General features: G+C 45.9%; 1 protein-coding gene across 1 annotated transcript in view; it reads left to right on the top strand.

Annotated features, from left to right (window-relative positions):
- ANKAR (ankyrin and armadillo repeat containing) overlaps positions 1-14,269 on the top strand; it is a 623,401-nt gene that overhangs the window by 278,272 nt on the left and 330,860 nt on the right. The window contains exon 12 of the mRNA XM_073558116.1: positions 12,059-12,303. Coding sequence (XP_073414217.1) covers positions 12,059-12,303 — 245 coding nt within the window. The remainder of the gene's footprint in view (positions 1-12,058; positions 12,304-14,269) is intronic.

Below are 14,269 nucleotides of genomic sequence, written 5' to 3'. Positions count from 1 at the left end.
AGGCGAAATAAGGGAGTTTCAGTACAGGGCTCTGCCATTCAGGATCTCGGTAGCCCCGCGAATCTTCATGAAACTAGTGGCAGAGATGATGGCTCACCTAAGAGAACAAGATGTTCTAATAGTCCCATATCTGGACGACTTTTCAATAGCGAGCAACTCGGCCCAATGATGCAGGGAACAGAGGGACAGAGTGATGGGCACTCTAAAAAACCTCGGATGGCTCCTAAACCTGAAAAAATCAAGGCTGGAGCCCAGAAAAGTCCAGGAGTTCCTAGGCCTGAAACTGGACTCAAACACCCAGGAGTGTTACCTGCCAGACCACAAAAAGGAGAGGATCGCTCAGATGGTAGCAAGAGCGATGCAGAACCCTTCCATAACGCTAAGAAAAGCAATGTCTCTATTTGGGTCCCTCTCCGCTTGCCTGCCGGCGGTCCAGTGGGCGCAGCTACATACGAGAGATCTCCAATGGGATGTTTTAGCCAACCAGTCAGCATTAAGAGGTCACTTGGAAGGTTATGTTACACTAGACTCCAAAACTATTCGTTCCCTAGCTTGGTGGGGAAACAGAGACAACCTATCCAAAAGGATTCCCTGGGTGATAAAAGTCACACACATAATCATCACGGATGCCAGTCCCAAGGGATGGGGAGCACACATGAGCAACAGGGTGGCTCAGGGGAATGGGGAGGTCAGGAACTAGAAGTCTCCTCAAACCAAAAGGAACTGTTGGCGGTAGGCTACGCCCTAACACACTTTTTACCGGTATTAAGGGGACATCGTGTCCGAATATTTTCGGACAATCGAGTGATGGTTGCCTACATAAATCATCAAGGGGGAACCAGATCCCGAACACTAACGAACACATCCTCCGAAATATTCATGCTGGCTGAGAAAAACCTACTATCCCTATCTGCACTACACATACGGGGAGCAGAAAACCAGACAGCAGACTTTCTAAGTCGCACCCAGCTACATCAAGGGGAGTGGGTTCTAAAACAGTCCATTTTTCGGAAGATTGTAAAAATGTGGGGAACCCCGGACATGGATCTGTTTGCCGACCACAGAAACAAAAAGGTGGAAGCATTTTATTCCCTAGACCCCAGGGGGAATCCCAGGACCCTGGATGCGTTTATGCTTCTATGGACGCAGGGCCTAATGTATGCCTTTCCACCGCCCATTCTCATCGTGGCAGTCATAAGGAAAGTCAGAGAAGACAGGGCAGGAATGATATTAATAGCCCGTTTTGGCCAAAAAGAACTTTGTTTTCCAGGCTGAGAATACTGTCAATAACCGACCCCTGGGTTCTACTTGATCTCCTCGACCTTCTGTCTCAAGGTCCCGTGTTACACCCTCGGGCAGTGAACCTCCATTTAACAGCATGGAATTTGAAAGGGCACTGCTGAGGGGGAGGGGGTTCTCAGAAAACCTGGTTTCCACACTACAAATGAGTAGGAAACCGATCACAACCCGGGCATATGGTAGAACTTGGAGGAAATTTCTATCCAGCTCCGGGGTAAAGGTTCAAGATGGAGTCCAAATTGACAAAATTCTCGAATTCCTGCAAAAAGGGTTAGAGCAGGGGCTGGCAACTAGTACATTGAAGGTACAGATAGTGGCTCTAGGTCCCCTTTATAACCAGGATGTGGCAGGCAACCCTTGGGTGGCACGGTTTATGAGGGCCGCAGCCAGGTCTAGGCCAATAACCACCCAAAAAATACCGCCATGGGATCTAAACCTAGTGTTGTCTGCACTAACAGGGCCCCCATTCGAGCCCATCCAGTCAGCACCCCTAAAAACCCTATCACTAAAGACTATACTTTTAGTGGCCCTAACATCCGCTTGCAGAGTGAGCGATATTCAAGCTCTGTCAGCAATACCCCCGTTCACTAAAATCCTGGAGGATAGAGTCATATTAAAACCTGACCCAGCATACCTACCTAAGGTGTCGACACACTTCCCTAGGTCCCAAGAAGTGGTCCTTCTTTCCTTCTGCCCAAACCCTAGGAATAGGGGAGAGGAGAAATTTCACATCCTGGATGTAAAGAGGTGTCTAGTTCAGTACCTAGAGGCCACCAAGGGATGTAGGAAGGAAGGGTCTCTCTTTGTGTGTTTCCAGGGACCTTGGAAGGGACTCAAGGCATGCAAGAGTACCCTAGCAAGGTGGATAAGAGATGCGATTGCCCTGGCGTATTCATCCAGTGGAAATACCATCCCAGAGGGTCTAAAAGCTCACTCTACAAGGGCAATGGCGACCTCATGGGCAGAAACATCAGAGGTATCAATAGAGCAGATCTGTAAGGCGGCCACCTGGTCAACACCTTCTACCTTTTTCAGGCACTATCGCTTAGATCTAGCCTCTACGTCTGACCTGACCTTCGGGAGAAGGGTCCTTCAGGCGGTGGTCCCTCCCTAAGCTACCAATCTCTGAAATTTTCTCCGTGGTGCTGTCATGGGTGAGAGAGAATAGCTTAGTTACTCACCGATAACGTTTTTTTCTCGGAACCCATGACAGCACCCGCTTATTCCCCCCCTTTTCACGTGTGCGGTGAGCACGAGTTAATGTGTGCAAAGTGTTTTGTTAGACACGGTGCTTCTCCATAAGACGCAATATTATAATGTTATGTATATACTTTTGTTGTTATCTAACCTGGAGACCCTCTGATGCTCAGTAACCAACTGGGGGCGGAGGAGAGGTGCCGCCTTTTTATCTGTAGGTTCCTGTCCTTGATGGGCGGACCCCCTCTCTCCGTGGTGCTGTCATGGGTTCCAAGAAACACCGTTATCGATGAGTAACTAAGCTATTTTTCCATTTATTTCTCTCTCCTCTGATATGATTTAGCACATCAGAGGAGAGAGAAATGGGGTCCCCTGAGCCCCTCCGGAACCTCCGATGTCCCTCCGGCTCTGGTTCCAGGAAGAAAATGGCAGGCACATGCGTAGTTTGCCCACCGAGATCGGCTTGCCAGCACGCGGCAACAATAGGAGATTTTTCCTATTGGTTTATTTTGATCAGTGTGATAGATCCTATCACACTGATCAAAATAAAAAAATAGTAAATCAAACCCCCTTTATCACACCTTAGTTAGGTAAAGATAATTAAAATAAAAAAAGTATTTATGTCCATTTTTCTGTTAGGGTTAGGTTGGGGCTAGGCTTAGGGTTAGGGTTGGGGCTAGGGTTAGGGTTTGGCTAGGGTTAGGGTTGGGGCTGGGATTAGGGTTAGGGTGGGGTTAGGATTGTGGTTAGGGTTATGGTTGGGATTGCGGATAGGGTTGGGATTAGGGTTAGGGGTGTGTAAGGGTTAGGGTTGTGGTTAGGGTTATAGTTATTGTTGGGATTAGGGTTAGAGGTGTGGTTAGGGTAATGGTTAGGTTTGGGATTAGGGTTAAGGGTGTGTTGGGATTAGAGTTGTTTTAGGGTTGGAGTTAGAATTGGGGGGTTCCACTGTTTAGGTACATCAGGGAGTCTCCAAACGTGACATGGCACCCACCATTGATTCCAGCCAATTTTGCGTTCAAAAAGTCAAACCGGTGCTCCCTCCCTTCTGAGCCCTGCCATGTGCCCAAACAGTGGCTTTCCCCAACATACAGGGGAAATTGCACAGCAAATTTTGTAGTCCATTTTCTCCTGATAGTCTTGTGAAAATAAAGTTTGGTTCCAAAGTAATTTTTTTGTGAAAAAATTAAAATGTTCATTTTTTCCTTCCACATTACTTTAGTTCTTGTGAAGCACTTGATGGGTTAATAAACTTCTTGAATGTGGTTTTAAACATCTTGAGGGGAGCAGTTTTTAGAATGGTGACACTTTTGGGTATTTTCTGTTATATTGATCCCCCCAAACTTACTTTAAATGTGAGGTGGTCCCTAAAAAAATAGTTTTGTAAGTTTTGTTGGAAAAAGGAGAAATCGCTGGTCAAATTTTAACCCTTATAAAGTCCTAACCCAAAAAATTGTTTCCAAAATTGTGCTGATGTAAAGATGACATGTGAAAAATATTATTTATTAACTATTTTGTGTGACACCACTCTCTGATTTAAGGGTGCAAAAATTTAAAGCTTGAAAATTGCCAAATTTTCTACATTTTTGCCAAATTTCCGTTATTTTCATAAATAAACGCAAGTTACAGTATATCGAAGAAATTTTACTACTAACATGAAGTACAATATTTAACAAAAAAAACATTCTCAGAATCAGTGGAATATGTTGAAGCGTTTCAGAGCTATAACTACATAAATTGACAGTGATCAGAATTGTAAAAATTGGCTTGATCATTAAGTTCACATTGGCTCTGTCACTAAGGGGTTAAAAAGTGGTGGTCAATTTTTTATTATTTATATTTACAGTGGCTTGTTTGAAAGTATTAAATCCCCTTGGCTTTTTACTTATTTTGTTACATTACAACCTGTGTTTAAATATTTTTGTAATACGATTTGTGTGTGAATTTATGGGATCAAATAACTAAAAATTAGCATGTGCATATGTATTCATTCACCTCTTTTGCGATGAAACCCCTAAAAATTTCTAGTGCAAGCAATTACCTTCATAAATCACATGGCTTAGTGAAAGTAAGTCCACCTGTGTGCATTTTAAGTCTCACATGGTCTGTCAGTATATACACACCTTTTCAGGAGGGCCACAGAGACTGCAACACTATTAATCAAGGCAACAGTAGCCAAACAATGCCATGAAGACCAAGGAGATCTCCAAATAAGTCAGGGACAAAGTTGTTTAGAATTACAAGTCGGGGTTGGGTTATAAAAAAAAAAAATATTCCAGTCTCTAATGAGCCCCCTGAGCACCATCAAATCTATTATTATAAAATGAAAATGTCTACTGTATTTACTCTAGAAAAGAGAATACTTAGGGAAGATCTAATATATATGTACAAGTATATCAGAGGGCAATACAGAGATCTCTCCAATGAACTGTTTATACCAAGGACTGTGACAAGAACAAGGGGGCATTCTCTTCGTTTGGAGGAAAGACAATTTCTGCACCAGCATAGAAGAGGGTTCTTCACGGTAAGAGCAGTGAGGCTCTGGAATTCTCTTCCTGAGGAAGTGGTGATGGCCAACTCACTGAATGAACTTAAGAAAGGAATGGATGCTTTTCTTGTGAGTAACAGTATAGAAGGTTATGAATAACAATATTATAGGTAGATGGTTGACCCAGCTTAGGGGAAGGAATTTTTTTCCCTATGGAGAAAATTGGCTTCTATTCTGTGGTTTTTTTGCCTTCTCCAGGATCAACAAAGCAGAACAGCTGCACTAAAAATAGGCTGAACTAGATGGACATAAGGTCTTCCTTCAGCCTTCAAAACTATGTTACTTTGTTACTATGTATGGTACCACAACAAACCTGCCAAGAGAGAGCTGCCCACCAAAACTCTCAGTCTGGGCAAGGAGGGCATTAATCAGAGAGGTAGCACAGAGACAAAAGGTAACCCTGAAGGAGCTGCAGAGTTCCCAAGCAGAGACTGGAGTAGCTGTCCATACGACCACAATAAGCTGTACACTCCAGAGAGATGGCCTTTATGGAAGAGTGGCCAGAAAAAAAGCCTTTACTTACATACAAAATTTGTAAAGCTCGTTATGAGTTTGACAAAAGACATGTGGGAGACTCCCCAAATATATAGAAGGAGGTTCTGGTGTCAATTGAGACCAAAATTGAACTTTTTAACCACAAATGTAAATGCTATGCCTGGGGCCAAACCAACACAGCTCATCACCCCAAGAACAGTATCCCCACAGTGGTGGCTGCATCATGCTGTTGGGGATATATTTCGGCAGCAGGGACAGGGAAAATGGTCTGAGGAGAAGAAAGATGGATGATGCGAAATAAAGGGATATTCTTGAGCGAAACCTTTTTCAGTGTGTCAGTGATTTGAGAAGTAGTGAAAAAAGCTTGGCACTCATTTTTTTCACTACTTCACAAGGGATAGGATCCTATATGCGCACCATATATAGGAGTGCAGTGATACCACTTTTACTGTCAGTGATTTGAGACTGGGATGGAGGGTCATCTTCCAATGTTTTATCAAAGCTCAGACCTTATTTCAGTTGAGAATCTGTGATCAGACATGAAGATTGCTGTTCTTTAGAGGAAACATCTAACTTGAAGGAGCTGGAGCATTTTTGTCTTGAGGAATGGACAAAAATCGCAGTGGCAAAATGTGCAAAGCTCATAGAGAATTATCCAAAGCGACTTGCAGCTGTAATTGCCGCAAAAGGAGACTCTGCAAAGTGCTGACTTTTTTAGTGGGTGAATAGTTATACACATAAAGTTTTCAGTTATTTTGTCCTATTTGTTGCTTGCGTCACAAAAAAAGAAAACCAAATGTTCAGAGTTGTAGGCAAAATGTCCACCAACCCTGGATGAGTGAGCCCAAGAAAGGACCTCTGGTTGCAGACGGGCAGGGACAAATGTCTTGCTCGGATGTACTGACTCAAGAGCGACCGGAGCCACGGTCCTCAGGCTCTCGGATTGGACAATCAGCCGAGGCGCCTCCTCCTCAGATGACACCACGGAGCGGGAGAGAGCATTGGCCCAGATGTTCTTCTCTCCGGAGAGAAAATGGAGGGTGAAGTGGAACCAGAAGAAGAGCAAGGACCTTCTGGCCTGGCGAGAATTTAGCCACTGGGCTTTCTGCAAATACACCAAGTTCTTGTGGTCGGTGAACACCTGGAAAGGGTGCGAGCCCCCTCCAGGAGGTGTCTCCACTCCGAGAAGGCCAACTTCATCGCTATCAACTCTCCACCGGTGTGAAGGTCTTGGAGAAAAAGAAGCATGGGTGCTTCTGACCTTGTGTGTCCTTCTGGAAGAGGACCGCTCCAGCACCGACGGAAGAGTCATCCACCTCCAGAATGAATGGTTTATCTACATCGGGGTGATATAGAATGGGAGTGCTAGCAAAATGGTACTTAATGAAGGAAAAGGCCTTGGAGACAGGTTCCGACCACAACTTGGGAGAAGTAGGGGATGAATTGGCGATAGTAATTTATGAACCATATAAAGCGCTGCACCGCTTTGAGAGAATGGGGCTCCTGCCAAACCATCACCGCCTGTAGTTTGGCAGGATCCATGGAAAATCCCTAGGCGGAGATAATATAGCCCAGGAAAGGCAAGGACTCCTGCTCAAACACACACTTCTCCTACTTGGCATAGAGGGAGTTTGCCCGTAGGAGGTCGAAAACTTTGCAAACATCTCTCCAGTGAGAGTCAATATCTGGAGAGTAGATGAGGATATCATCCAGATAGACTACAACTGAGGTGGTGAGCATACCCCGGAAGATGTCGTTCACAAAGTCTTGGAAGACGGTTGGGGCATTACAGAGCCTGAAGGGCATCACCAGGTATTCATAGTGCCCGTCCCTGGTGTTAAAAGCCATCTTCCATTCGTCCCTCTCACGGATGCGAATCAGGTTGTAAGACCCCGCAGATCAAGTTTAGTAAACACTCTCGCTCCCCGTAGCCTATCAAACAGTTCCGATATCAGGGGCAGAGGATACTTATTCTTAACGGTGATAACGTTAAGACCCCTGTAATCGATGCAGGGATGTAGTTCTCCATTCTTCTTCTGGACGAAGAAGAATCCCGCCCCCGCTGGTGACAGCGACTTCCTAATGAATCCCCTTCAATTCTTATGGAAATAATTTATGGACTTCCATGCGCTGCTTGACAAAATACAGGATTCCAATTATGGTGAAAGATGTTGTTTCTTACTTTGAAACGCGTTGGGAATAAATGGTTAATCTTTCACCATATTTGGAATCCTGTATTTTGTCAAGCAGCGCATGGAAGTCCATAAATTATTTCCATAAGATTTGATATATCAGCGGTCACTTATTTGACCTTTGGACGTGCAGCAGCTGACTACTAATCGTATATGCCTGATCTCTCCTACAATAGGTGAGTGAATTTCTTATATATTTTATTATTAACCCGGATAAGACACTATTTGCGCTTTTTAGTTCCTATAGTGTATTGTAATGAATCCCCTTGCCAGATTATCCCTGATATATTGAGACATGGCCTCTTTCTCCTGGAGAGAGAGGGGATAGACTTTACCCCGGGGAGGCTCAGCACTAGGCAAGAGGTCAATAGGACAGTCGTAGGGGCGGTGAGGCGGAATGGTCTCTGCCGCCTTCTTGGAGAACACGTCTGCATACTGTCGATAGTATTTAGGGAGAAAGGAGAGATCTGGGGGGACTTCTGTGGAGGCAACCTGAACGCACTCCCTCTGACATCTACCCTCACAGGATTTACTCCACCCGAGAATTCTCCCCAAGGAACACTCTATATGGGGAGAGTGATGACGCAATCAGCGGACCCCTAAGAGGACCTGGTCGATACCTTCAGGCGTGTCAAAGAGAGATAGTGTCTCCTGATAGGAAGGAGACAGCGAGAGTATCAGCGGGGCGGTCTGGTGGGTAATCTGAGAGGGTAGTGTCGCTCCATTCATCACTGTGATGGTGACTGGCTTAGGTAGTAAAACCAGAGGAATTGCATGCCGTTGGGCAAAGGCAGACGACATGAAATTGCCCTCCACCCGGAGTCCACACAAACCTCCACCGCCAGAGTGGAAGAACCAAACTCAAGTGTCCCCTCAAAGGACAGCTTGGAGGAAAACGTTGCAGTATCTAGTAGGCCTCCTACAGCCACTAGATGCGAGCGTTTGCCTGGCCACTGTGGGCACCTGTTGGCAGGGTGACCAGATTGCCGGCAAATGTGACAGACCACGGGTGCTCGCGCGGACTGGGACTTGGATCCCGCGCGAGAATCCTCCATGGCCTCTTGGAGCTCGGACGCCCAATCGGGGGTTCCGGAGGTTTAGCAAAACTGGGTGCCAACCTAAACCTCTGCCTACACTGGGACCACTCCAACCTTTGCTCCGAAAAACGAATGTCAATGCGGGTGGAGATGGTGATAAGCTCCTCCAGTGTGGCGGGAGCGTTGCCACACTGGTCAGCCAGGTCATCCTTTACATGGTCAGCCAGACCTCTCCAGAACACCGGAATGAGGGTCTTAACTGACCACTCCAGTTTTGAAGCCAGCGTCCGGAACTGGATGGCATAATGGCTGACAAGAGACGAGCCCTGCGATAATGCCAGCAGCTGGAGTGCGGTATCATGGGTAACTCACGGTCCCAAAAAGACCTGCTTCAGAGTGCCCAAGAACTGCGAGGCACTCTGCACCACATGATCACCACGCTCCCACAGCGGTGTGGCCCACTCCAGAGCCCTGCCCGACAAGAGGGAAATAACAAATCCCACTTTAGCCCGCTCGGAGTGGAATCGTGCAGCCAGCAGCTCCAGCTGTATGATACACTGGCTCACGAAACCCCTACAAGAAGCACTATCGCCTGAGAACTCGGGCAATGGGAGGCGGGACAAAGTCAGGGCAGGGATGGCAGTGGACACACGGGAGACAGCCTCCGTGGCTGCCTGAACAGCGACCGCGTTAACATCCACAGCTGAGGCTGAGCGCTCAGGAGCCGCCACCCTGCCCTTCAGCTGCTGGATGTACCGCTGCAGTCGCTGTTCATCCATCATTACTAGCCAGGCCCTGGCGCTAGTATAATATTATGGGCTGGCGGAACACGCCAAATAATAAAGAAGGTATTTAGGTGCGTTCGCAGCCCGGGGTGTTATGATTGGGTCACCAAGGAGGAGAGCAAGCCCAACCTAAGCCACAGAAAACCAAAGAGGTTGGTGACTAAGCGGATTGCAGACCCCTGATCCTATCCACACAACTAGCAGTAGCCGTGGAGAGTGCCTACGATGATCCTAGATGCCTCAGCACAGCTGGAGAGCTAATTAAGCTTAAAGCAAGAAAGGGGAAATTTAAACTGCCCCAGAGCAGACCACAAAGGAATAGATAGCCCCCAAACATATATTGTCGGTGTGACAAGATGAAAACACAAATGCAGGTAGGAAAATAGACTGAGCAAACGATGGGGCCCACACTGACTAGACAGGACAAGAAAGGAAAGACACTGTCTGCAATCACGCAAAAAACCCTGCAAAAAAGCCCAACACGTCTGATGCAAAAAATACTGAAGTTGCACGACTTTGCCCACTATATCAGCACTCTGGTATATTCTGAAAGCAGAGCAAAAAGAGGACAATCTAATAAGGGACAAAAACAAACTGGCACTGGCACTGACCCACACAAAACTGAGATAGACAAAACCAGGTCAAATGTGAACAAAATAGCAAAAGAACACTTAGCTGATCATGCAGGGACAGAGCTGGAGACATCAGACCTCAGGAGGCAGGAAAAAATCACCAGCAGGGATAGAGGGAGTCTGAAACCCCAGATCTTCAATCATCCTGCTCATTATCAGGTGGCAAGCCTCTGTTAATCAGATCAGCTCCATTACCTCCAGTAACCACCAGAGGGAGCCCAGAAAGAGAACTCGCAACCCCTCTGTCAATTTGACCAGCTCCACTACCTTCAGTAGTAACCAGAGGTATGCCAGAAAGCGAATTCACAGCACGGGGGTCCACCGTGCAGAGATGGTAACTGCTGCTCTGTAATGGTGGACGTTATATGGCGGTACAATAGAGGAACACACGAGGTTAACTCCACCTAGTGTGTACAGAGGCGGACTCTGTTACCTCACAGAGCTGCCTGACCGCCAAACACAAATGCCATAACCTGTTTGTGTTCACAGAGCTCGGCAATGGGAGCGCAATTGTATAGTCACAGGACTCTACCCCTAAGACACTGGGTTAGAGTCCCTCTAGACACACCAGTGCTCGGCACTGCAATTGTGGTGCCAGAAAGGAACAAATGAATAGATAAAGCGCACTACATGCGAAATGCACCGCTAACTACGCCACTAACCACCTGGACAAGAAAGGAAAGCGCTAGACTTGCACACGGCGTCGCACTGGTGGATGCAGCCACTTAATGCGGTACTGAAGGTGCCCAGATTTGGACGGCACCATATGGCACTGAGTGAGGTGCTGAGATGTGGAAGCACAGTGGCGCAGAAGAAGCCACTAGTAGGTGCTGACTCTAACTCTAATAGCCCTATAACATGCTTATCCAAGGGAGGGGAGTCATAATGAGTCAGTCACCAGTTTCATGCATCCATCATCACACACAAAATACAATTAGAGTATATACCAGGGCATGGCCGAGTGGCCATGCAAACCTTGTATAGCAGCGTCCTTCCGGGACCTTCTTGATGGTCCAATCCGAGCTGCTTGAGGACCTGAGCATGTGACCTCTGACCTCCAATGAGAGGTCGTCCCACGGGCATGCTCAGTAGGCTGCAAAAAGGACTTATCCTCTGGAGCTGCTCGCTGCTGGCTAGTGCGGATTGCTAAAGCTTAACCAGAGGTGGCAGCAGCAGCAACCAACCTGACAGCACTAGCTTGAGCAAGACCCCGGGATCGATGCCTTTGCTGAGCAGCCTCCTCTGTGGTTGGGACTGAATGGGAGACCGCAGAAGGCAAAGCTCGGGATTCCTCCTGTGCAGAGGCAGGAACCGGACCCCTAACACGGCTCTACCTTTAATTATCAACCTTTTAACGTGGATAAGATCCAGTTGTGCTTTTGCATTTCTTTACAGGTTGTGAGATAGAAAAACACTAAAAGTGCCAAGTGGGTGAATGCTTTCACAAGCAATCCCAAAACACAATTGTAACATTTTCGTCCGAGTTAGGGTTTTTACAGACATTCAGATTGCAACAGAAGATAAAAACTAAAAGAAGTATGTAGCTTTATCTAAAAATGGAGTGTCCCACTAGGGTTTGTGTACTGTGAAGCCTCACTACAAATGTCAGGGTCTATTTAATAATTGCTAGAAAGAAGTTTGTCTTTTTCTATGTGCGGGCACACGGAGGCTTTACAGCACTATATTCTGTGATGCGTATTATGTTCTAATATAACTGTCCTTACTAAAAATATTATTTGCTAGAAGTGATTTATTGAACAAAAGTTTCTAAATGTAAATTTAGTTTTTATATTGATACTTAAGTAAAAAAAATTAAGTATTTAAGTATTAACAAAGTTCTAACATTACTAATTAAGGACAAATTTATTTATAGGTTGCATACCAAGTCTAGTAAAACTTCTGCAGAGTCCACAAGAGAACCTGCAATGCTTCGCATCTGGAGTGTTAAGCAATATATCAAATAATGTTCCTGTTGCAATGGCACTTAAACAAGCAGAAGCAATACCAATTCTGATTACTCTACAACATTCCAAAAATCCTGAACTTCAGTCCCGATGCTCAGTTATTTTGTGTGATATTGCCCAAATGGATGGTAATCCAGCCCTCATAGCAGAAATGGTAAGTACCATATGTCAACTGAAATTAATGTTTTAATGGGTTGTCTATTCTTAAGGATATGCCATCAACATTAAGGGTCTACCGTACCCCCTTGGATCAGCTGTTTGAAAAGTGGCAGTCATACATACACAGTCAATTGAAGTAGGTTCCCATAGTTGGATCTCCACTGATCTAGTATTTGTACATTGTCATAAGGAAAAACTATCATTGTTAAAGACTGGGTAATATGTTTACGTATGTTGCGAAACACATACAGTACTGTGAAAAAGTTTTAGGTAGGTGTGGAATAAATTCTGCAAAGTAAGAATTCTTTAAAAAATATAAATGTTAATATGGAATTTTTTATCAATTAACAAAATGCAAAATGAATGAATGAGACAAATCTAAATAACTCAATATAAGGTTTGACCCACCCTTTGTCTTCATGACATGATAAAACCATCAATTCTTCTATGCACACTTGCATGAAGTTTTTAAAGGAAAGTTGTTCCAAACATCTTGGAGAACTAGCTACAGATCTTCTGTGGATGTAAGCTTGCACAAATCCTTTTGTTTCTACATTTAATCCCGCACAGACACGATGTTGAATTTAGGACTCTGTGTTCACCACATCATCACTTTCTAAGGAGCTGGATAGCAATAATGCAATATAGGGTCTTACCCTGTAAATAATGGATAAACAGAAGGTACAGGGATATACTCACACCATGAATGCTAGAAACAACAGCTGCCACAGATCCACAAAGTGAATTCAAGGAAAAGTATAAACCAGAATAATGGACCTTTTTCCCTTCACCCATGACAGCACACTTGAGAGCGGGATCTGCCCAGCCAGGACAGGAACCTACTGAAATATAAGGGCGGTACCTCTCCCCCGCTTCAGTTGGGTTCCCATCCTGGATGGGAATACCGTGTTGGAAGACAGCGGTGCCTGTCATGGATAAAGGGAAAACCACCAGGCCCTTCCCGGCGTAGGAAGATCAGGTCACGTACCTATGACGCCAGCCTTCGGGTGCTGGAAGCGCCATCCACGGATCTCCTGGGGGCTTGGTGTACGTGCGGGTGGCATAGTCGGCGTTTGTCTGGCTGGATCCACTGCGCCGCCCTCCCCTTGCGCTCCCTGGGCCGGCTCCCACCTGGGCAACACGTGGTGGAGCAGCCAGGGCTTCTTCCGGGTGTCGGGAAAGAAGAATAACAGGGTTTGTGCTCTGTGCAAAAATTCCCTAGTGAAGGATTGGCAGAAGGACCTCTGTTCCAACTGAACATTACAGAGGAGACCCCCAATTTCGCAGCTAGCCTTTGATCTGTTATTAGGTCGGAGTTGGAGGGCTCCCTTAAAACACTGCTGAAGAAACGGAAGAAAAAGGTTAAGGATCTTCCATCTAATTCCGACTCCTCTTCATTCTCATCTCTGGGCCTAGTTTATTTTGAATCCCCATCTTCCTCTTCCTCGGATAGTGACACAGGGGGTAGGCTGTGTTTTCCTATAGAAGACACGGATGGTCTGCTTAAGGCCATTAGAACAACTATGGGCCTGAAAGAGGAAAAAATGACTAAATCTCTTGAAGATGTTATGTTTGGGGGATTGCAGGAAAAGAAAAAAATGAACCTTCCCAGCCAATGCCAAGGTTCAGGCCCTCATTAATAGAGAATGGAGGAGACCGGAGAAGTCAGGAGCCCTGCCGTCTTCCTCTAAAAGGAGGTATCCTTTTGAAGAGACGGATGAAGAACTATGGGACAAGGTTCCAAAAATTGATTCCGCAGTATCCAGGTCATCTAAAAGATCAGTGCTGGCCTTGAGGACTTAGGGGTACTCAGAGATCCATTGGGTAAGAAGGCGGATACTTACCTGAGACACACATGGGAAGCGGCAGCATGAGGACTAAAGCCAGCAATTGCCGGAACTTGTGCGGCACGTTCTTTAATGATCTGGCTCCAGCAGCTAGAAAAGCAATTCTCCACAAAG

This window comes from Dendrobates tinctorius, unplaced genomic scaffold (genome assembly GCF_039654945.1).
Source record: "Dendrobates tinctorius isolate UK_male_01 unplaced genomic scaffold, ASM3965494v1 ptg000254l, whole genome shotgun sequence".
Taxonomy (NCBI): domain Eukaryota; kingdom Metazoa; phylum Chordata; class Amphibia; order Anura; family Dendrobatidae; genus Dendrobates; species Dendrobates tinctorius.
This window is presented reverse-complemented; position numbering and strand designations above follow the sequence as displayed.